General features: G+C 32.9%; 4 protein-coding genes across 4 annotated transcripts; all 4 read left to right on the top strand.

Annotated features, from left to right (window-relative positions):
• Positions 1–4879: 4879 nt before the first annotated feature.
• LOC107020529 (probable acyl-CoA dehydrogenase IBR3) lies at positions 4880–13460 on the top strand. Its single transcript, XM_015220934.2, has 17 exons — positions 4880–5072; positions 7055–7189; positions 7426–7566; positions 7701–7832; positions 8112–8297; positions 8451–8528; positions 8664–8783; positions 9305–9403; positions 9494–9611; positions 10057–10319; positions 10413–10607; positions 10903–11045; positions 11706–11790; positions 11878–12087; positions 12585–12737; positions 12863–12967; positions 13057–13460. Exons 1-17 carry the CDS (start codon positions 4938–4940, stop codon positions 13246–13248), a joined length of 2490 nt encoding a protein of 829 aa, XP_015076420.1. The 5' UTR covers positions 4880–4937; the 3' UTR covers positions 13249–13460.
• Positions 13461–13642: 182 nt separating this feature from the next.
• Positions 13643–15810, top strand: LOC107020530 (pectinesterase-like). Its single transcript, XM_015220935.2, has 2 exons — positions 13643–14682; positions 14903–15810. The coding sequence occupies exons 1-2, from the start codon at positions 13728–13730 to the stop codon at positions 15601–15603; spliced, it is 1656 nt and encodes a 551-aa protein (XP_015076421.1). The 5' UTR covers positions 13643–13727; the 3' UTR covers positions 15604–15810.
• Positions 15811–16466: 656 nt separating this feature from the next.
• Positions 16467–17712, top strand: LOC107020014. The gene is made up of 2 exons (XM_015220360.2): positions 16467–16727; positions 17265–17712. Exons 1-2 carry the CDS (start codon positions 16635–16637, stop codon positions 17619–17621), a joined length of 450 nt encoding a protein of 149 aa, XP_015075846.1. The 5' UTR covers positions 16467–16634; the 3' UTR covers positions 17622–17712.
• A 1490-nt stretch (positions 17713–19202) lies between these two features.
• Positions 19203–22273, top strand: LOC107019069 (epoxide hydrolase A-like). The gene is made up of 4 exons (XM_015219650.1): positions 19203–19357; positions 20805–21171; positions 21251–21492; positions 21894–22273. The coding sequence occupies exons 1-4, from the start codon at positions 19248–19250 to the stop codon at positions 22138–22140; spliced, it is 966 nt and encodes a 321-aa protein (XP_015075136.1). The 5' UTR covers positions 19203–19247; the 3' UTR covers positions 22141–22273.
• The last annotated feature ends 245 nt before the right edge of the window (positions 22274–22518 follow it).

Raw genomic sequence — 22518 nt, 5'->3', positions numbered from 1 at the left:
ATTAAAGATTTTTGGAGCCCATATAAGAAAAGAGCTTTTTAGCTCAACATGAGTAAGCCTGGTGATTTGAGAAGCTTGAGAAATATAGATAGGGCCGGCCCGTGGGCCAATAAAATTAATTATAAAAACATAACATAATATTAAAATTTAAAATTAAAGAGAGTCCAAACTCAAAACAATTAGGTTAATATTTCTATTTGAATATTTATGCTTTTACTTTAAAAAAAGCTTAATAAATATTATAAAAATAATTTTATTTGTGGATTTGATTAACAAGTAGTAACATTAACATCATATAATATTGTTTTGTCGATATTTATGATAATATTTTTAAATTATAATTTATAATTTAATTTAATAATTATAAAAAATACATAATTTTTAAAAAGTGGACTGGCCCGGCAAGCCTATAGCCCACGTAATCGTGGGTTGTGCCGACCATTTTCTGGTCAACACAAAAAATAGGCTAGCCCGGCCTAGCTTGTAAAATGTCAAAGCCTGTATGGGTTAGCCCTAATAGGTAGGCTAGCCCATATTGACAGCTCTAGAGGTGACTCCGTGTTAGGATTTGGCGCTGATTTTCTTATCTTATTTGATTTTTTTCTTGAAGGAAAATCAAAGCATTACCATAAATACTTTAACTTTCCCTCAAAGAAAAATATAATTTTCGTTCATATTTGATGTATTTTTTTCTTAAAGAAAAAGTTTGAAGATTTATAAATTGAAGATCTTTATTCTCATAACATAACACAATAACAATCACAATGTAGTATTTTTGTTTATATATGGAGAGATTTTCTCTCTACAATTTTAATGTTTTTTTTCTTAGTTTTTAATATGTAGGCCAATTGACTAATATATAATATTTTGATTTCTAATATAAGATTTTGTCATCTGATTTGTCGATATCATGATTTGTAATTGTAACCTTCCGCATGACGCCGTGATCACTTTCAAGCTCGACACTCATTATTCAAGATGATTTTTTCTCGAAAAGTCTCACACTATTAAAAATATCTCTAAATAACATCTTTTCTTTTAATTTTTATCTATTTCCTGTGAAATTTTATTCGCACGCCCCAACAATACTCCCTCTTGAATTGAGTCTCACATGAGCTATCACCTTATGAAGTAAATTGGAGATATATATAGAAGTAAAAAAGGAGATACTATATCATTTAAAAGTGAAATACAGAATAACATCATACATAGAGAAATGCAACAGGTGTAAATGTTGAGAAACTAAAAAAGAACAACGACAAAAAAAACTTAAAAACGCTTGTAACGGATCTAGAATGGGTTCTGCAGATTCAGTTGAATCATGTCATGTATTATGTATACGTATATCAATACAATAAGATCACACATACATAATTTTGAATACTCACTGATTCTAGATCCCGAACTCGTTAAGCTTAATAATAAGTCACAACTTTTGATTTTCTCTTGGAATAATCACAAACAAGAAAACCTCCATAGAACTTCACAGCTTCATAACTATTCATAACTCTAGTCTCTTCAGCTTGTTTGAATTGAACAATATGAGATTTTTGGGGTTGATATTGATTATAATAAAAATAATTTTTATTGGTTGTTTTAACACTAGGCCTTGTTGTATTTTTTCCATGGAATTCATCAAGAAGAGCAAAGGCTTCTTGGCCTATCTTAGACATATCTCTTTTGTTTGGTGCCATTTAATTTGAGATTTGGTTAGTAGAAAAGAGAGAAATGTTGGTTGTGTTTATTGTAAGGGCTAATGGCTATAGAAAACTCATATTTATAAGGCATAAAATTAAATCAATGAAGAAAAGGGAACTTTTTTTAAAAATGTAGTATCTCAAATGGTCCTTGCCTACAATTATTTTTTATTTTCAACTCGATCTTCGGTATGTATTTATTTTGAGTCCGACTAATTTTAATTCTGACAAAGAAATTACCCTTCTTGATCAGGGATAATACATTCGTGAATTCAATCTAAGAGACTGATATATCCTGAGATTTTTAATTAAGAATGGAGTAATCATTATGATCTTGGTGATTGTTGCCCTACTCGCACTTCACAATTATCTCTCATGAATTCTTATAAATTTGAACGCTTCAATCATTTTAATTTATGTGACATACTATAATTTGACCAGTCACAATTCATGTTTTTTTTTCAAAAAAAAATGAAGACGCTGAAAATCGTGGTCTAATACATTTATCTTATGAATTAAGAGTTTTAAATATATAAAAAATATGATATTTTTTCCGAGACAAACAAAAAATATATGTATACTCCACATAAATTAGGACGGATGAAGTATCTTTTACGTAAATAATACATGCATATTAATTTATTTTAATGTGGATTATACAACGTACAAATTCTCTTTTGGGAATTGGAATTACGTACTGCATGTATCTTTCGGTGCAAATTAATATAAAAAAACAATTAAGATCAATTAAATATTTCATGAATATTGATTTAATTTAATTAAACTAAAATATTACACTAAGAATAATTAACTAGCCAGAAACAAAACATAACGCTATTATTTATGTGTTGATAAAGTTGAGAATAATCATGTGGATGTGGTGACAATAATTAATTACTATTAAGAAGAAAAAATAAAAAAGTTTCATTATTAGATTCCTCTAATGATTAATAATATAGATATTTAAATTTTAGCATATGCAAAATTGGAGTATATAATTGGAAAAAGAGGCCACTTTGAATACTTTAATCTGAATATATTTTTAAAAAAATGAGAGAAAGGAATATGTAATATGAATTTTCTAAAGAAATATAAATATTATTAACATGAAGAATATAGTATTTCATATATTCATAATGGATGGATACCCTTATGGAATATTGAGAATATGTTGAGTATGTTATTAACGTTGTTGCTTATAATGGATGTCTTTGTTTTTATTTCGATATTTTTGTTTTGCTTTACTCGAATTATAGTCGTTTACAAGAGTGTCAAATGAACTGATTGGACTGAATTTAGACAAGTTAAAATAGAATGAGTTAATAAATAGGTGGATCAAATTATTTAGATTAAAATGTATTAAGCCAAAACAGATTCAAAAGCATAACAACTTTCAGAAATAGCAAATAAAAAATTCATATTTGTATGTTATAACAATGTTTGTATAATTGCGCTCCGTAGCAAACATAAATATGTATAATTTGCCATACATATACAAAAAAACAAATTGTATAATTCGCTATACATATACAGAAGAAAACAGTGCATACAAATCAATTGTATAATTTGTGTATGTATAAAAAGCGAAAGAGAGAAAGACAAGAAAATTGGGCAGGAGAATATTTGTATTGTATAATTATAAGTGTATAGGACGAAGATATATGTATTTGCAAGTGTATATACAATTTTCTCTCACTTTATACCAACAGAAATACAATTTATACATTTCGTTTCTGTTTGTACAAGCGATAGAGGCGAGGGTGGCGAGCGAGATCTGGAAGAGGGAAACGAAAATATATGTATATATACAATTTTTTTAATTTTTCGCTTTATACAAATGGAAACACATTTTATATAGCGAACCAGAGATGGTGCGAGAGAGGGAGAGTCGTGAGCACTAGAGGGAGAGTGGCGAGCGAGAGTTTGAAGGAGAGAGGTGACTGACAAACAGTTTGCTATGGGATACAGTAAAATTAAAGTGTGATTATCACATTTAATTTAATTTATTAGTTTGCCGCGACTTTTTTAAAAATCTTTCGAGGATTTGCCTCGCCCTTATTATACACCAATCATGAATAAATATTTTATACTTTTCATCTAAATTTAAATAAATTGAACGAATCATTTTTTCATGCACTAATTATCGCCACTAGCAATATATAATTAGCCACGTTAATAGATTGAATAATTCTGAAATTATTAGGATAAAAAAGTAAATTAAAAATTGACTTCTTACAAATTAAATTATAAATAAATATATAAATAAGTAAAACAGAATAAATATCACTTTGAATCTTTGAAAAAGGCCACCAGAATCAAGGCTTATTGGAGCACTTTGCATCTTGAGGAATCATGCAAAATTAAATATATCTAAAATATATATTAGTTGAAATTGATATGTAATAATCGCGATTTTTTTAATATACGTAAATATAATAAAGTTATCTATTGTAAAAAAAAAAATAATCTGAAAATTTCTCCTCAAATAATTACTTTTCATATTTGACTCAATTTATTTTGGGAAAAAGTTGAAATTTTATTATTAACACATATATTTAATTATTTAAAGGTCGAATAATAATTGAGAAAACGTACAAAATATTTATTTGACAAAAAAAATACAATATATATTTCAGTTTATGCACATTATTCATCAATCATTGATTGATTCTGTTAAGTACACCTATATATCATAATAAATTATGATAGAGTAATTAATTTTTTTTTTTGATATTTAATCAAAAAGTTTTTAGTTCAAGTCAGTAAAATTAGAAAAATATTATTAATAATATCGTATTTAAATCTACAATATATTAAATCAAATTTTGGAAAATCAAAAGAAAAAAAAGTTTTTATTAACCACCTTATTTGGATCGATTGTTACCTGTTGTATTTATAATGTATTATTTGATTTAAATATAATATTTATTTTAATTATTACTATTAGATTATATAATTCAAATCCATTAGTAGCAATTAGCAAATGATGATAAAACTCAATTTATATACCAATTGATTTGACGTGATGTATGGTTATTTTAATATTATTTAATAATTATATATTATCTTTTACTTAGCTTTTTATAATAATTTTTCGTAAATTTATTATTCAAATTATTAATGTACGATGACACGTAAAACAAAAAAATAACATCGCCCTCGATAATCCCAAAATTGATATTACAAAGTCACTTGCGTATGCTTTTGTATCTTCTCTTTTGAGTTCTTCGGTGATTTGAGATGGCGAATCGGACTTCGGATCTTACCGGACGGGTCGACCCGGCTCAGAGTTTCGACATTGAAGCTCTTCTTCGCTATGCATCTGCTAATGTTAATGGATTCCCTTCAAATATCTCTAATTTCACTCTTTCTCAGGTATGAAATCGAAAATTTTAGTTTTTTTTTTTTGAAAAAATTTAAATTCGATTTATTTGAGCTTCTTAACTATAGCGAAATTGAGATTAATGTATGTTTATAATAAAGTTTTTTTGCTGGCTAATTGGCTTTTTTTGTTGTTGTGTGTTTTTGATTGCTCATATATCATGAAAATTGAAAAAAATGACTTTTTTGTGAGTTTTCTAATTGAACTATAGTATAACTTTGATTAGTATCTGATAAGAAAAAGTTTGAGTTTGTTTTTTGGAGGGGGAATTATGATAAATAAAGCTAGAAAAGTCTTGAGCTTTACTGGATTTGGTAAGTTATCCACATGGATAATATACTTAAGTTAGGTGCTTGATAGATTAGAATATACTGGCTGTTAAGGTCAAAAGCTTAGCATCATGCTAAAAGCTATAGCTTATAGCAAAGACACAACTTTATTTCTTAACTAAGTCCACCACGCAAGCGTCATGTTCGATCACGACTCTGACCCGGTCCACCCAACCGATCGTGGGCCTTGCCATAAGCAGGATGTTCACATTACTTAAAATTAGCCAAGGAAGATAAGTGGCAAATAGAAGACGGATTTATCCTTATGGGTAAGGGGTGTCACATGGGCGGGTTGAGATATATTTGTGGCGGATCAAAATGGATTTACTTAAGGCAAAGGTTAGTTAGGCGCAAAATAGCTAAAGTATGATTCATAAGACGAGCATCTGGCTCTTACCAATTTTTTTTGTTTCGTTTTCTAGTAGTTCGTTTAGTTACCTTATGATTTCTTTTTTAAAAAAGTTTATGGCTTTATATAACATGTCAAATAAATAGAAAATTCCTATAAAAGTATCTGGACAAGGTTTCTGATGGATCAATTTGGGTTACACATCAGCTATCCTAGCACAACTTTTAGATGTGTTGAATTGAGCGGTGCAAAATAGGTTGAATTGGTAAATGGGCGGGCTATTTTGCATCCCATTGGTATAGGCAATGTATTTTTGCTGGCCAGCAACAATATTAACATACTAAGAGTGAGTGGCATTACACTGAAATATGGTGTCCTCATTTGGTTTAGAGATGCAACTACCTAAACGAGATTTGATAAGTTTTAACTTTTAATGCATTACTAGTGACTGTCAATTCAATTTTGTTTTATAATGTCGGTGTCTGATCAACTTGCACGCACCTCAACTATTCCATCGGATACATATTACCTCCCACCAACACAGGTAGTAGGTTAGTGTTTTTTCCTCTGTTGGAATTTATACTCCGATCAACCATGCTTTTCAGACTCTTCATTGAATAGTAGGCATACTCTCGGCTGTCTGGTAATAACCGATTCCATTTGGTTCATTCCTAAGAGAATTTCACTATTTACGTTGCTCATTTAAACCCATCTTAGTCCATATTCAAACAAAATAAGTTCTATAGAACTTGAAGTTCTCTACATTTCCTACTGGCACCACGTATAAATCTCTAACAAGAGCAAAGGACTCTTTGCCAACATGACTAAAATTTAATCCTGACTAATTGGTATCATCTATATGAGTCTTCTTCCGTTGTGTCCTACAGGAGAAGACTACAAAAAAATGACAAAAAATTGTGGAATACTATAACAGTGGCTATATACTGGACTATATGGAAAGAAAGAAATCAGAGATCTATTGAAGGCTAAACGAGAAATTTGTAACTTAAAGTCTAGATGTTTATCTCTTTTAGCCTTTCAGTGTAAAAATAAAAATGTAGAGGAAGTAGATAGGATGATTAGTTTGCTTAAGTTTTTTTACATGTAGCTATTGTAATAAGATGCATATTACAAATAGTTGTACTACTCACCATTGCACTCTTTGGGTATAATTCTTTAATAAAATTTTCACTACATTTTCAAATATACATATGTTCTGGTTATGCACTTATCAATTTCCAACACAGTTGTAGTTGCAAGGTTTTTCATATTAAAAATGTTGTCTCCCTTGTGTCAGTTTGGGCATGGACAATCAAATCCTACTTTTCTCATTGAGGCTCGTTCAGGAACTTTTGCTAAGAAATATGTGTTGAGAAAGAAACCGCATGGAAAGTTGCTGGCATCTGCTCATGCTGTTGAGAGAGAGTATGAGGTTGTAAATTCTGTTTCTCTGATGGATTTATATATAATTACTTTCAGTCAATTAGTCATGTTGTTTTCTTTTCCTTGGAGGTGGGCGTGGGTCGGACCTCACAAATTTGTAACTTCATAATTACTTTTTGTATTACATGGTGTTGTTGCTGAATACAGCTCTTCAGAGGACTTCATTTATTTTATTCTGATAGTTAATATTTGGTTGTGTTCATCTTTGACGTTTTGACATTTCAGGTTCTACATGCACTCGGTACTCATACTCAGGTTCCAGTCCCCAAAGTATTTTGCTTGTGTACAGATTCAAGTGTGATTGGGACTCCGTTTTACATTATGGAGTATTTGGAAGGACGTATATTTATAGACCCAAACCTACCTGTATGAACACTATATTTAACCTTATACTCCAAGATTACTTAAATTGTGAATTCGACAAATTATATGTTTTCTGTAGCTTGCTGCTTTTTGGTTCAAAGATTAACCAGATAAAAAGTGCTCTCCATCTATTCTAGGATGTATCGCCTAAGAAAAGGAGGGATATATGTCGTGCGGTTTCTCAAGCGCTGGCCTCTGTTCACTCTGCCAATGTTGATGCAATCGGTTTAGGTAACTACGGGAAGCGGAAAGACTACTGTAAGAGACAGGTGCTCAAACTTATATCTCTTGGGAAAAATAGATTTGGATATAGTTTTTCGTTGCATTGGTCTTAAATCTTGAAATTCGTCATGCTAGGCAAGTGATACACTGTGCCTACCTGTTACTCCAAATCAAGAAACAAAAAATATTACAGATATATACCCTGCATCATTCAATTACCCTTAAAGTGCAGTCTGATTTATGCTCCTTTGTCCTTTGAGGATAGTTTTCAGTGTCATGCGTATGAGTTCTTCTGTTGTGTGAATAAATTCTCTGACCTACTTCAGGTAGAGCGGTGGGCCAAACAATATCTTCTATCTACTGGCGAGGGCAAGTCCAGGAGAAACCCTAAAATGTTAGAGCTGGTTGATTGGTTGCGACAACATATTCCCCTTGAAGATTCGTTAGGGGAAACAGCTGGTTTAGTACATGGTGACTTTCGGATTGACAATGTTGTGTTTCATCCCACAGAGGTGCAGTCATTGACATTGTTTGATAAATCTTTTTGTTCTTTCTTGTAGTCTCTGTAATTAATAGTCCTTTCCAATATGCGTCAAGTTCCCCCACTCCCCACCCCACTTACCCCCAAAAGAAGGTGCACCTGAACTTTGAAGTTGATCTTGCAGGACAGAGTCATAGGAATTCTTGATTGGGAGCTGTCGACTTTGGGTAATCAGATGTCTGATGTTGCTTACAGCTGCTTGGTACTGCCACCCTACTTCAACTTGTAATTCAACTTATCTTAATTATCTTGTCAGGATTTTAAGTTTCACAGGACTATTTATGGAGCTGAGTAAGAGGATTCCTAAGTTTCATATTTCTTCCTGTTTTTCTATCAGAGCTACTTTATGAGTATTTCATTAGAAGATCTAGACGAGAGTGATGGCTTTGAGCGCAGCAGCTTCCCTGAAGGAATACCTTCTCTTCCAGAATACCTTGCAGATTACTGCTCAGCTGCTGTAAGGCACACTTTTCTTTATCTTTGTTTATTCATGGGAAGAGCAATTTCTTCTATGGTGTTTTGAATGGACTAGTTCAGTGAATTTCATCGGTCAGCACTAAAGAATTTGTTCTTGTTGTTTTGCAATGAGAAAAACATTGGATATATGAGCATAGATTGTGATATTTTTTGGGAATGCCTACCTGTGGTATCTTTCCCTTTATCTGAATAATTGAATATGTATGGAGCACTATTGTCATCTTAAATTTCATGGCCTTTTTTGTTAGTCTCTAGGAAAGATCAATGAAGAGATTTAACTATTCATTTCCAATTTCTTGATATTCACTATTACATTATCAGTATCAGCCCCAACACCCTACTCAAAATAGAAATTGACCCTAGAAATGCAATAATACAGGAAAGTTAAGCTTTCGTTACACGTTTTGTGAACTCAAATTACTAATTTAATTGTGTAGAAGGTTAATTTACTGTATGTCAGGATTCTAACTGTCTTTCTTTGATTTTAATAATGGCAATCAGGGAAGACCTTGGCCGGTTGATCAGTGGAAGTTCTACATTGCCTTTTCTTTGTTTCGTGGTGCTTCAATATTTGCTGGTATACACAGCAGATGGATCATGGTATCGCCCTTTTGACCTGTAATGTGGATGATATCACTTTCTTTTGGTCCATGAACTTTTGTTAAGAAGGATTAATAATTCAGTTAATAGGGTAATGCTTCTGGAGGTGAACGTGCCCGGTTTGCAGGGGAAAAGGCTGATTCCTTCATCAAAACTGCATGGTTATTTATTCAAAGAAAATCTGTTCTCCCCCTTCACCCACCATCTGGTAAATACTGTTTTTTTATGACTGTATCTGGATAAGCTTAGAAAATACTTCCCTCTAATTTTGTTTGTTTCTTTTGCTGACCTTTTAGTTATTCCTAAATCTTTTATATGTATATATCGAGAAATCCTCAAAGGTGGCGCAAAATCTTGTATTATTCTCAAATCAAACCTTGACTGCTCATTTTTCATGACTTGAATGTCATTTGACTTTCATAGATTCCTTTAACTGGACTTTTGCACCCACTATCCTTTGAAACATATGTAACATTCGCAGGTCGACCATTAGTTATCTTGTGTTAACTCTTCCTGTTTGGTGAATTTGTAAATGGTTATTGAAAGCCCCATCACTTGTGTTGCTTGCCTGCAGAACAATCAAGAAAATTTTCCTTACATTTTACAGTTTACCTGATTTCTCAACCCAGAATTTGTTGTGATTTCTCTTACAGAAACAACTAGAGAGGATAATATCAGGATTTTTGGAAGTGAAAGCCAAATTCAAGTAACACCTACGAGTGGGAAATTTGTGCCTAGTGAGAAGGTTCAAAATCTGAGAGACAAATTGATAAAGTTCATGGAGGATCACATATATCCAAGGGAAAGTGACTTTTACAAGCTTGCACTGTCTACCATGCGCTGGACAATTCACCCAGATGAGGAGAAGTTAAAGGATCTGGCAAAAAGAGAAGGCCTTTGGAACCTGTGGATACCGGTGAGTTTGCAAAGTTTTTTTCTGGTATAACAGATACTCCCGAAGATTTATTTTCTAAGACATCTTTCTAATATTGTTCACACAAACATGCAGTTTGATAGTGCTGCACGGGCAAGAGAATTGATCTTTGGCAGCGGAAATGATTCCCTAGTTGAAAACAAATTCAATCGTTTATTAGGTGCTGGACTTTCGAACCTCGAGTATGGATATCTTTGTGAAATTATGGGTCGTTCTATTTGGGCACCACAGATTTTCAACTGTGGGGCGCCTGATACAGGAAATATGGAGGTATAAGAACTGTATTTTCTACATTTACAGATAATCAGTGCACTATTACTGTGATCTTCATTGAACTAAAAGTTGGAGATTTCTACTGAAACTATTGGACAAACAACTAAAAGGATGATAGACTATTTTCTTCAATAAGTAGATGATGATTTGTTGTCGCTTGCACAATTTCTAGAGGATATTTTCGCCAGTGAAAAACTAAACCAAATTCCTGGAGGACATTTGCTTGTTTTCTACCCTGTTCAGTTCAGGACTTGTTATCTTCTAACTCTCTGGGATGCCTTTGCCCTTTCAGGTATTACTCCGGTATGGGAACGGGGAACAGATAAAGGAATGGCTTGTCCCCTTGCTTGAGGGGAAGACACGGTCTGGCTTTGCAATGACAGAGCCACAAGTTGCTTCCTCAGATGCTACTAATATAGAATGTTCCATCAAAAGGTACAAGCTGCATCTTTGAGGAGTAAAAAAGAAAGAAACTTTTCCCCTTTCCGTTTATTATTCTTGGGAAATTTGTTATCTTACTATGGTGGTATACTTGAGCATAAGATGCTTTAGCATGATCAATTTGTCTTATTAAGATGCTCCTCGAATAGCGTTACTCTCTAATATTCCTCGGTTCTAATATTCTTATCCTTCCTTGTCTGGATAGGTAGTACTCCCTCAAACTTGTTGTTTACATGGTTCAATTGGGCATTTCTAAATGAGGAGCTAGTCATGTACGCCTTATTATTTTAATGGTGAAAGAAACAATTAAATAATCCATCAAACCATAATCCTAATATCTTCTACAAGTCACCTCATAATTTTTATTCATATATAGCGAAGCTGGATTTCACAAAACTTGTATGGGAACACTTGTATCATGTGTAGTGTGACGAAATGTAAAAGAAGTTTGTAATGCATGTTGGGATTCAAGTATCTTGCAATCTTGTAAAGTAAGAACCTTTTTCATGAATCTAAAGGGATTGGATTCAGCCTGATTGTTCTATGTTTTTACATTCACTCTAGCTTTTATCGATATTTTGATCATATCACCCACAAATGCTGGAGTTGTTGTGTTTAATAAACTTAATTATGCGAAAAAATTGCTTTGTATAGACATGGAGACTCTTATATCATCAATGGGAAGAAGTGGTGGACCAGTGGAGCCATGGATCCGAGGTGCAAACTTCTCATTGTGATGGTTAGTGTTCGTTTTTCAAATGAGAAATATGATTGACTTCTCTTCTATTGTTCATTCTTGGATATCGCTAATTTGAATTAATGACAGGGAAAAACTGACTTAACTGCTCCTAAGCATAAACAACAATCCATGATCTTGGTAGACATTAATACTCCAGGTATTACGATAAAGAGACCACTGACAGTATTTGGCTTTGACGATGCACCTCATGGGCATGCGGAAATATTTTTTGAGAATGTATCCGTACCTGCGAACAATATTCTACTCGGTGAGGGGCGTGGCTTTGAGATTGCCCAGGTAAAGGTGTTTACTTTTTGAGGAATCATACATTTAGAATTTGAGTCTTTTTCTAGCGTATTATGATATAGAATTTATTTCATGTAAACAAACATGATTTCTTTTTGCACGTTCCTTTGAGTTGCTCCGACCTAGAAAAGTACATTAAATGAGGTTTTGTGGTATTACTGATGAAGAAATCACTTTCTTTTTTTCTTGATAAGATAAGGAAAAACAGGTTGGGGAGGAGAAAACAAAGAACAAATAGAGAATGCGACTATCTCCTTGACTAGGACATCCTTATAAGGAATCATCATTTGAAATGATAAAATTGTAATACACCCTGGGAAATTCCTTCTAGCAAACTTCCCTGTACACAAAGTGAATTGTCTAAGTGCTCTCCTCTGTCTCATCGTGTATCTCTTAATTATTCAATTCCGCCCCAAATAATAGAAAGTCCATGCAGCATATGGAATGATCATCTGAAACTTGTTAGTGCTTTGATTTTATTCTTACAGGGTAGGCTAGGTCCTGGAAGGTTGCATCATTGCATGAGGCTAATAGGTGCAGCCGAACGCGGCATGCAGATGATGGTTCAACGGGCTCTTGAAAGACGAGCTTTCGGAAAATTAATTGCCGAACACGGTGCATTCCTTTCGGATGTTGCCAAAGTTAGTTACCCTCCAACTTTAAGCTTGCACAGTATTTGCAGGAAACAAAAGCTCATTACTCTCTTTTTTTCGTTGAATCCTATAGTAATGGTTACATGAATGACATTTAGCTCTGATGTTTGCAGTGTCGAATTGAACTAGAGAAAACCAGATTACTAGTTCTGGAAGCTGCTGATCAGCTTGACCGCCTCGGAAACAAAAAGGCTCGTGCTACAATCGCGATGGCAAAGGTGAGCTAGACCATCATAACTAAATATTTACACGATAAGCATCACCGTTCCTATTTTGAATTCTATACCACGAGTCTTTTGACTTACAGGTCGCTGCACCAAACATGGCATTGATGGTTCTCGATACTGCAATGCAAGTGCACGGTGCTGCTGGTGTATCCGGCGATACTGTTCTTGCTCATCTCTGGGCTACTGCTAGGACATTGAGAATTGCAGATGGTCCTGATGAAGTACACTTGGGAACAATCGCGAAAACTGAGCTAAGAAAATCCCGGCTTTGAAAACCTTATATAGTATATCTATCGCGAAATACAATATAAAATAAAATCGAAAGTGTGCTGCATGAAAAAAATACAAGGCTGTATACCATAGTCTTGTAAAATATAGAAGTCTAAATACTGATAGTGAAAATTGTTTCAACAATTTCACACCTGTCATAATGATTGTGGAGTGGCTTGTTAATGCATTGCAATATCCATATTACTTTTTATAATTTGAATAGAAAAATAAATAAATTTGTGGTAGAGAAAAAAACCAATTGAATAAATCAAGAAAATCCTGTAATAAAATTCCTAGATTAAACCTTAATTATAGCACAACCAAAGAAAACTAGGGGACTCTATTCCCTCCCATTAGGACAAAAAAATACCTATAAATAGTTGTTTTCATTTTTTCTCCAAAATTTCAAGCCAAAGGGGGAGCAATTTGCCTCTTACATAATTATTTAACCCCATATTTTATATTTTTATTTAAATTAATTATGGGGGTTAACAAGGTTGCAATTGGTAGCATTGCTTCACTTCTTCTAGTGGCTTGTGTGGTTGCAGCAGCCATTTCATCTACCAGCAAGAGGAATGAAGATAATTCATCTAATAATAATAATGATTCTCAAATTTCAACTTCTGCAAAGTCTGTGAATGTTATTTGTCAACAAACTGATTATAAAGAAACATGTGTAAAAAGTCTTGCTAAGGCTAACAACACTAATGATCCAAAAGACCTACTTAAGGTTGCGTTTAGCGCCACGATTAACGATCTCTCTGACGTTATAAAAAATTCCGCCTCGTTGATTGACGAGGCCTCGAAAGATCCCCGGACGAAAGACGCGTTGAAGACGTGCGGGGACCTCCTCGACGTCGCGATCGACGACGTGAGGAGGTCGTTCGATGAAATCGGCGTGTTCGACGCCACTAAGTTCAAAGATTACGCAGACGACCTCAAAACCTGGCTCAGCGCGTCCATCACTTATCAAGAAACGTGTCTGGACGCTTTTGAGAACACGACTAGTGAAACCGGTGAGAAAATGAGGAAACTATTGAAAAATGCAGGCGAGCTCACGAGCAATGGTTTAGCTATGGTCTCCAGCTTCGGTCAGGTCCTGAACCTGAAGGTCCCCGGTGTAAACCGGAGGTTATTAAATGCTCATGAAAGAATGCTCAATGAAGTTAATTTCAATGGGCTAAAGCCCAATGTTATTGTTGCTATTGATGGTAGTGGACAATATAAATCAATAAATGAAGCCCTTAGAGCTGTGCCCAAAAAAAATACACAAAAATTTGTTATTTTCATCAAGGCTGGTATTTACAAAGAGTATATTGATATTCCAAAAAAAATGAACCATATTGTGTTTATTGGTGAAGGCCCAACAAAAACCAAAATTACTGGTAACAAGAACTTTGCTGATGGCATTGGCACTTTTCAAACTGCCACAGTTGGTAAGTACTCATTTCCGTCTCAATTTATCTGACACTCTTTTCTTTTCATAACGTTCCGAAAGATCCCTACATCGTCAAAACCATTTAAAGTTCGAAAGTAAAGTCTTCATGACTGGTGTTTTAACATGTCATTGATATTTTTGTAACTATATTCCAGTCAAACACCATCACATGAAAACAAAACTTTCGTTCTCTTAACATGTTTCTTTTCATAATGAAGCTATCAATGGAGATAATTTCATGGCAAAGGACATCGGAATCGAGAACACAGCAGGAGCAATAAAGCATCAAGCAGTTGCTCTTCGTGTATCAGGAGATAAGGCTATTTTCCACAACTGTCAATTCGATGGTTATCAAGACACCTTATACGTCCACGCCTATCGCCAATTCTATCGTGATTGCACCATTACAGGAACCATAGACTTCATATTCGGAGACGCCTCATCCGTGTTCCAAAACTGCAAGATGATCGTCAGGAAACCAATGGCGAATCAAGCGTGTATGGTTACAGCACAGGGGAGGAAAGATAGGCGCGGAGTTGGTGCTATTGTTATGCAAAACTGCGAAATTAGAGCTGAACATGAGTTTATATCAACTCAACCGACAATCAAAGCGTATTTGGGACGACCATGGAAGGAGTTTTCGAGGACGATCATAATGCAATCGTTGATCGATGGATTTATTGATCCACAAGGATGGTCTGTATGGGCTGGAGATTTTGCACTGAATACTCTGTTTTATGCAGAGTATGAAAACAGGGGAATTGGGGCAAATAGTAATAATAGGGTAAATTGGAGGGGTTATAAGAAAAATATTGGAAAAGAAATTGCTGCTGGATTTGCCCCTGGAGTTTTTATATTGGCAGATGAGTGGGTTAGATTGAGTGGTGTTCCATATGAATCTGGTTTGATGAAGGTATAGATATGACTTTGTAATGTTTAAAATGAATCATTATTATGTCGTTTAACTTGATCTGAACTGATATATTGATCTTGGATATGCATAAATAGAGATTTGAAATGATATAAAGTTGAACGAGTATAAGTACACGTCTCACGTGAACTATAGTCCAACTGGTTTGTATATGCCACGTAGGATTCGTGTTTCAATATGTTTAATTTCATACGAGTTTAAATGTCTATTTGTATACACAACCAAAGCTGAAGAATATAAATACTGAGATCAAGTTAAATAACACGTTTATGTATTGTGTTTTTTTACAAAAGAGTTTAAGGTTTATATTCCAACGAGCTAATTTTAAAAAGTATTTACTTATAAAACGCATAATATGTAAATGTGGTCTTTATTTTGGTCTTATTTCACTGTTATACACTTCAATTTTGATTGTGTACAAGTAGATAATTAATCTTGTATAAGTTGAATAAATAAACACACGAGTCTTACATAACATAATACACATAAAACGCTACATAAGACTTAAATTGCCACGTAAGACATGTATCTATTTATTCAACTTTATACAAATTTAATTATCTATCTGTGCTCGTATAAAATTGAAGTATATAAATATAAGTTGAGCTCAATTTAAAGGACGTGTTTATGTATTATACCCTTATAAAATATATAAAGGTAAATAATCTAAAAAATTAATAATATATGATATCAAATTAATGATTTTATAATAATTAATTCAAATATTATTTTCTCATCACTATTAATTCAAAATAATTTATTCCCCTACCAAACGCTCCATAATAGACTAACTAGGCCAAATCATTAAATAATAGGAGTTGCAAATACAAACGGCTAGCCCGCTCCCCATTTAAATTCCCCTTTCTATGTGCTCGTTTTCATTTTCGTTTTCGTTCTCGTCCTAATTCATCTTATTTTTCTCTTTTTTGTTTGAAATATTTCTACTTTCGAATCTTATTTTTTTTTATTTAAAATATTTCTACTTTCGAACCTTAAAAAAGGAAAATTATAAGAAAATAATGTTAAACAAGTCCCCTATTTTCTCCATTGGAGAATCTCAACATTTCAACGATGACGACTATGGCTTCGATACTCAAATCGATTGTTTCCAGGTAAATCGCCTCTTTTTTTCAATTTTTTTCTTCATATAGCTCAAAAATATATTTAATTCTCTCGATATTGTGTTACCTTTCTCTAATAGAGACGGATCTAGGATATTTTTATCCTTCTTCCTCTAGTCTAGTTAATAAGAAAGTATCATTTAGCCTTTTGAAAGTATGAGTATCAATCTTACGAAATACGTATATAAAATATCTAGTTTATCGAAATAGGCCATAACTCCACCCTTAGGTGTTGGGTGACATTTAGTATCACTACCATACGAGTTTTTGATATAACCAGTAAGTTTGACTTAAATTTTATAGTATATTTGTAAATTATCTGTCTTGTAAGTCAAATCAAATTATTCGATCGTAAAATTCAAAATTTATAAACTTAAAATTGAGAATCCGCTCGCTACTTATATTCATGTAATTAATGAGTATGTAGTTATAATATACATACCTCTAACGTTCAATTTTAGTCAATTTGAATCAAATTTTATTTCAATGTTCAATAATTTGGGATTCTAATTACTGTTTAAACAGCAGATTTTTAAAGAATCAACGAAGATTAAAAAACATAGCCACCGGAAAAAATGGTGGAAAAATGCTCTGTTCTTCATAAAGTGGAAAAATACCAACGCCGGTGATCTCAACTCCGGCAGTTTCCGCCGCCGGCGTTCTGTTTCCGGCCGAATAACTTATGGGCCTGTGTATATTACTGAGAGTAGAACTGGATCGAGCTCAACTTGCCGGAAAACTCGCCGGCGGTTCTCCGGCCAACTCGCCGGAGTTATGATTCCGAGCAAGAAAAGTGATTTGGGGATGCCATATATTAATCTTAAGGAGTTCAACATGGACCGAATTTCGAGAATTTCAGCTGCTCCCATTTACTTGGTCACGTGAAGGACTAATTTAGATTCGTATTGAAAAATATTTAATAATATTTGTTTAATTAATCAGAAAATATATTATTTATTATTTTATAAGTTGTGTATCAAATCAATAATGAATAAAAACAATTATTATTGAATAAAAATAGTATTTTGCGAAAAGTCTTTTAATAAAAATGATTTCATATTTCAAATTCAAATTTCCGTCATTATTAATTCTTACATAATTAATACTTGCATAACGTTAAACTTCAAAAATTATTACTTTTCAAATGAAAAAAAATTAAGATAAACAACCTGAAATAATTAGAGTATATATTCTTTTTTGGAATATTGTTTTTTATTTACATATTCAATATTATAAAAATAAATAAGTAAATCACTTCTTTCTCGTAAAAACAATTGGAGAAAAGTATCTTTTACCTACCAAACAAACCCTAAATATTTGTTTTCTAATAATACATAAGATAATGCATTATTTTTGAAAAATTTAATACATGAACGATTTTTAAATTTTTCAATAATTAATTTGAACACTCAATCCACGTTATATTTTAAATTTAGCATTTAAATAGGTATTCATGTGAGAAGCTTCTAACACAAATTTTGAAAAAACACATTGTGATTTTAACCGTTTAAATTTATAAATCACATAATATATATATGTTTAATTATATACATCAATTTTCAATAATAACATACATAATTAGTTTTACTATTTATTGAACTAATGCATATATTTAAAGTAGCGGATATATTTTAAGTGATTAGTTTATTGATGTAATAAATATAAAAATTACACACAAAAATATTTCAAAATTTGAATCAAAAACTCTTAATCAGAGCACTTTATATATATTCAAATACTCAATTAAAATAATCACTCTATCAAATCAAATAATGAAATTGACAATGACAACATAAAAAATCTAAATCGCCAATTAAAAATAATTATCCTAATTTGAACCATCTAAATTAATTAATGACATAAAATATGTCACGTCTTTTAATTATACACATCACCATAAATCCATAATAGTAACAAGTCGATTTAATTCACAATACTATTTGTCGAGACTAGTATATATATAGTTAAAAAGCTGCATATTTGTAGTAATTAATTTATGCACATAATAAATATTATAAATACCTTTACATTTTTTAAATATATTAAGCCTTTTACCACATATTTAAATGTTCAATCAAAACAATTATTCAACTGATGATGAAATAAATATCTAATTACATGCCAAAAACTATTGGGCATGATTTCAAGTATATAATTTAATTAATCACATAAAATAAATCATATTTTTTAATTATACATATTAATTTCAATAACAAACCTAAGTAGTTTTTACAATTTATCAAGCTCAGTTAATATATTTTAAGTGATTAATTTATTTATACAATAAATATTAAAAATACATACGAATCTTTTTTTAAATTTAAATAAAAAATACTCAATATAAACACTTCGTCACATATTCAGATGCTTAATGGAAACGAAGTAAAATTTACATTGACACGTGTCAGAAAGTTGATGCAATTACTTGTATTTATAACAGGCTATTGCCTACATTTGTCAACCACATCAAGGCTAATAAAATCACACACAGAGAAAAAACAAAATACAAAAATGGAGAAGATAGAGCACAAGATGGTAGGTGTAAATGGCTTAAATATGCATATAGCAGAATTAGGCCAAGGCCCAACAATCCTCTTCATCCATGGCTTCCCTGAGCTCTGGTATTATTTGTTTCAATCTTGAAATAATTTTGTAAATCCTAAATTATATTAAATTTTCTAGTATGTTTTAGTGATTCGAGAGTCTGTCAGAAACGATCTCTCTAACTGTAAGATAGTGGTAAAGTCTGGTCTACATTGTTCAGATCCCACGAACTCTTCAACTTTGAGTTAGTAGTAAAATCTGCGTACATTTTATATTGTTGAGATTCTATTTCGTGGGATTATACTATGCATGTTGTTGTTTTTTTCTAGTAGGTTTGGTGCATTGAGGGTCTGTCGGAGACCATCTTTTATCTTTTAAGTAAGGGTAAAGTCTGTGTACAGACTAAGCTCTCTAGACCCTACTTTATAGGATTATACCGCGTATGTTGTTGTTTTCTAGTAGATTTGGTGCCGCGAGGGTCTGTCGAAAACCATCTCTTCTAACTTTTAACTAAGGATAAAGTTTGTGTATAGATTACGCTCTCTAAACCCTACTTTATCGTATTATACTCGGTATGTTGTTGTTTTATAATAAGTTTGGGAAATCATTTTGTAAAGAACAAAATACTCAGTAGAAACTATAAATGTATTCATAACAATTCCTATAATACGTTCTTTCTCATTCGTCGTCCTTTTAACTAGATATATATTTTTGTGGCCTATAGGTCCCAAATCAACCTTTGCAAAAGCCTTTTTAGTTTTTTTTGTTTCTTCTTGGCCCAATAACTAGTTGTCTGGCATCCGTGTAGGTATCAATTTGTAACATTAATTAGGAACTACATGAGATTTGTATATTAATACGGATTGTATGCTCATTCATAGTTAAAAACTCATAGTGAAAAATTCTCTCTGCTTTTGCCTCGAGAACTAATCTTGAACGGATCTCGTTAAGTTATTGAGTACAAACTTCGTATGAAGAAAAAAATTGTAATTTGAATTGTTTTGCACTATACAATTCGTCTCACTAGGCTTGCCTGAATCTCGTTAATCCTTATGTTGCAATACATGAACAATCCCTGCCAATAAATTAATTTAGACACTCAAACTACGACATATTTCAAATTTAGCATCTGAATAAGTGTTTCTATTAGATATTTCCAACTCAAATTTTGAAAAATTTATTGTTTGTGATCTCAATGTTCTGAGTTAACTACAATATAATATATGTCACATCAATACACATCAGCAGAGGCGGAGTCAGAATTTTCAATAAAGGGTTCAAAATCTGCAGAAATAAACACATGAAATAGCCAAAGGGGATTCAACATCTAAATTATTTTTACCATATAAAAATAATATTATTTTACATCGAAGAGTGTTCGAATGAACCCCCTTCCTACAATGTAGCTCCACCCCTGCTGACATCAGTCTCATCTCAACGAACTGAGGTTAATATGTATATAGTTAAAGAAGTTGACATATTTTAAGGTTCTATGATAGTTAACTCCCAAATCTTCCGCAATAGGTACTCATGGCGCCACGAAATGGTCTACTTAGCTGAACGTGGGTACCGTGCTGTTGCACCTGACTTACGGGGTTATGGAGATACTACTGGTGCGCCCCTTAACGACCCTTCAAAGTTCACTATTTTTCACCTTGTCGGTGATGTTGTTGCACTGCTTGAAGCCATTGCTCCTAATGAAGAAAAGGTGTTTGTCGTTGCACACGACTGGGGTGCGTTAATTGCTTGGCATCTATGTCTCTTTAGGCCAGATAAAGTTAAAGCCTTGGTGAATTCGAGTGTCCATTTTCTCCCACGGAACCCAAAGATGAATACTGTTGAGGGGCTAAAGGCTATATATGGGGAAGATCATTATATCTCGAGATTTCAGGTTCTCTCTGTTTTCATCTCTGTATCCGTTTCATTTGTGTTCGATATAGGGATTTTTACTATATGATTTTACCTTGCAGGTACCGGGTGATATTGAAGCTGAATTTGCTCCAATTGGTGCTAAGTCTGTTCTTAAGAAAATATTGACATACCGCGATCCTGCACCTTTTTATTTTCCTAAAGGCAAAGGTCTTGAAGCTCTTCCTGATGCTCCGGTTGCCCTTTCATCGTGGCTTTCTGAGGAAGAGTTAGATTACTATGCAAACAAGTTTGAGAAGACTGGTTTCACTGGTGGAGTTAACTATTACCGCGCTTTACCCATGTAAGTGTTCCCCACCTTTGTGATATCGTATTTGTTCAACACGTTAGTTGTATCATGTATGATTATATAGTTCACGTTTGTTTCGACTATTTTGGATTAAGGTTTTTGTTGTTGCATTTACAATTGCATACATTTGATCTTTGTCAAGAGACTTTTAGTTTTAGTTTGAGACATGTTTCCGAGGAAGTCAAGAAAATTGTGAAGTTCATGAACATTATCGTACTGCTCTATGTTGCTCAGACTCTCCGAAATTGTTGCACACTTGTGGCCGATCCTCCAAAACACACTCGGTAGCATTTCTGAAGAGCCTGAACAAACGTAGACGCTATTAGTTGCTTTTAGACTCTCGTGATCAACTTCTTCATTCATGCATCCTAATGTTCGCGTCTTATGAAATGTAGAAACTGGGAACTCACAGCACCATGGACAGGGGCTCAAGTTAAAGTTCCGACCAAGTTTATCGTCGGGGAATTCGACTTGGTTTATCATATACCAGGTGCTAAAGAGTACATACACAATGGTGGATTTAAGAATGATGTTCCATTGTTGGAGGAAGTTGTGGTTTTAGAAGGTGCAGCTCACTTTGTCAATCAAGAAAGGCCACATGAGATTAGCAAACACATCTATGACTTCATTCAAAACTTCTAAACTTTCTCTATCGTACGCAGTATTTTGTGTAAGCAGTGTTCGTTAAAATAAGTTCGAATTTTGAACATTATAATAATATTTAAGTTAATATATGTGATAATAACTACATTCACAGTTGGTGAATATTTTATTACTTGCACAAAATTTCGAATAAAACTACTGAATTTCTATATCAAAACTCATTGGAATAGTATTTTTGTGAGCTTAGGGCTTGTCGGAAACAATGAGGTACTGATAAAGTTTACATACAATCTACATTGTTTAGATTTTATTTTGTAGGAATACACTAACTATGTTATTGTTTTGTAGTAGGTTTGGTGTGTCAAGGGTTAGTCGGAACAATCTCTCTAACTTTTAGGTAAAGAGTAAAGTCTGTGT

Source organism: Solanum pennellii, chromosome 5, assembly GCF_001406875.1.
Source record: "Solanum pennellii chromosome 5, SPENNV200".
NCBI lineage: Eukaryota > Viridiplantae > Streptophyta > Magnoliopsida > Solanales > Solanaceae > Solanum > Solanum pennellii.
This window is presented reverse-complemented; position numbering and strand designations above follow the sequence as displayed.

Coding starts and splice junctions, on each gene's coding strand:
- LOC107020529 (XM_015220934.2), top strand. CDS start 4,938: ATGGCGAATCGGACTTCGGATCTTACCGGACGGGTCGACCCGGCTCAG. Junction 9,404..9,493: donor TACACAGCAGATGGATCATG/GTATCGCCCTTT, acceptor TTCAGTTAATAG/GGTAATGCTTCTGGAGGTGA. Junction 12,088..12,584: donor GTGGCTTTGAGATTGCCCAG/GTAAAGGTGTTT, acceptor TTATTCTTACAG/GGTAGGCTAGGTCCTGGAAG.
- LOC107020530 (XM_015220935.2), top strand. CDS start 13,728: ATGGGGGTTAACAAGGTTGCAATTGGTAGCATTGCTTCACTTCTTCTA. Junction 14,683..14,902: donor TTTTCAAACTGCCACAGTTG/GTAAGTACTCAT, acceptor TTCATAATGAAG/CTATCAATGGAGATAATTTC.
- LOC107020014 (XM_015220360.2), top strand. CDS start 16,635: ATGTTAAACAAGTCCCCTATTTTCTCCATTGGAGAATCTCAACATTTC. Junction 16,728..17,264: donor CTCAAATCGATTGTTTCCAG/GTAAATCGCCTC, acceptor TTTAAACAGCAG/ATTTTTAAAGAATCAACGAA.
- LOC107019069 (XM_015219650.1), top strand. CDS start 19,248: ATGGAGAAGATAGAGCACAAGATGGTAGGTGTAAATGGCTTAAATATG. Junction 19,358..20,804: donor CATGGCTTCCCTGAGCTCTG/GTATTATTTGTT, acceptor CTTCCGCAATAG/GTACTCATGGCGCCACGAAA. Junction 21,172..21,250: donor ATTATATCTCGAGATTTCAG/GTTCTCTCTGTT, acceptor TTTACCTTGCAG/GTACCGGGTGATATTGAAGC.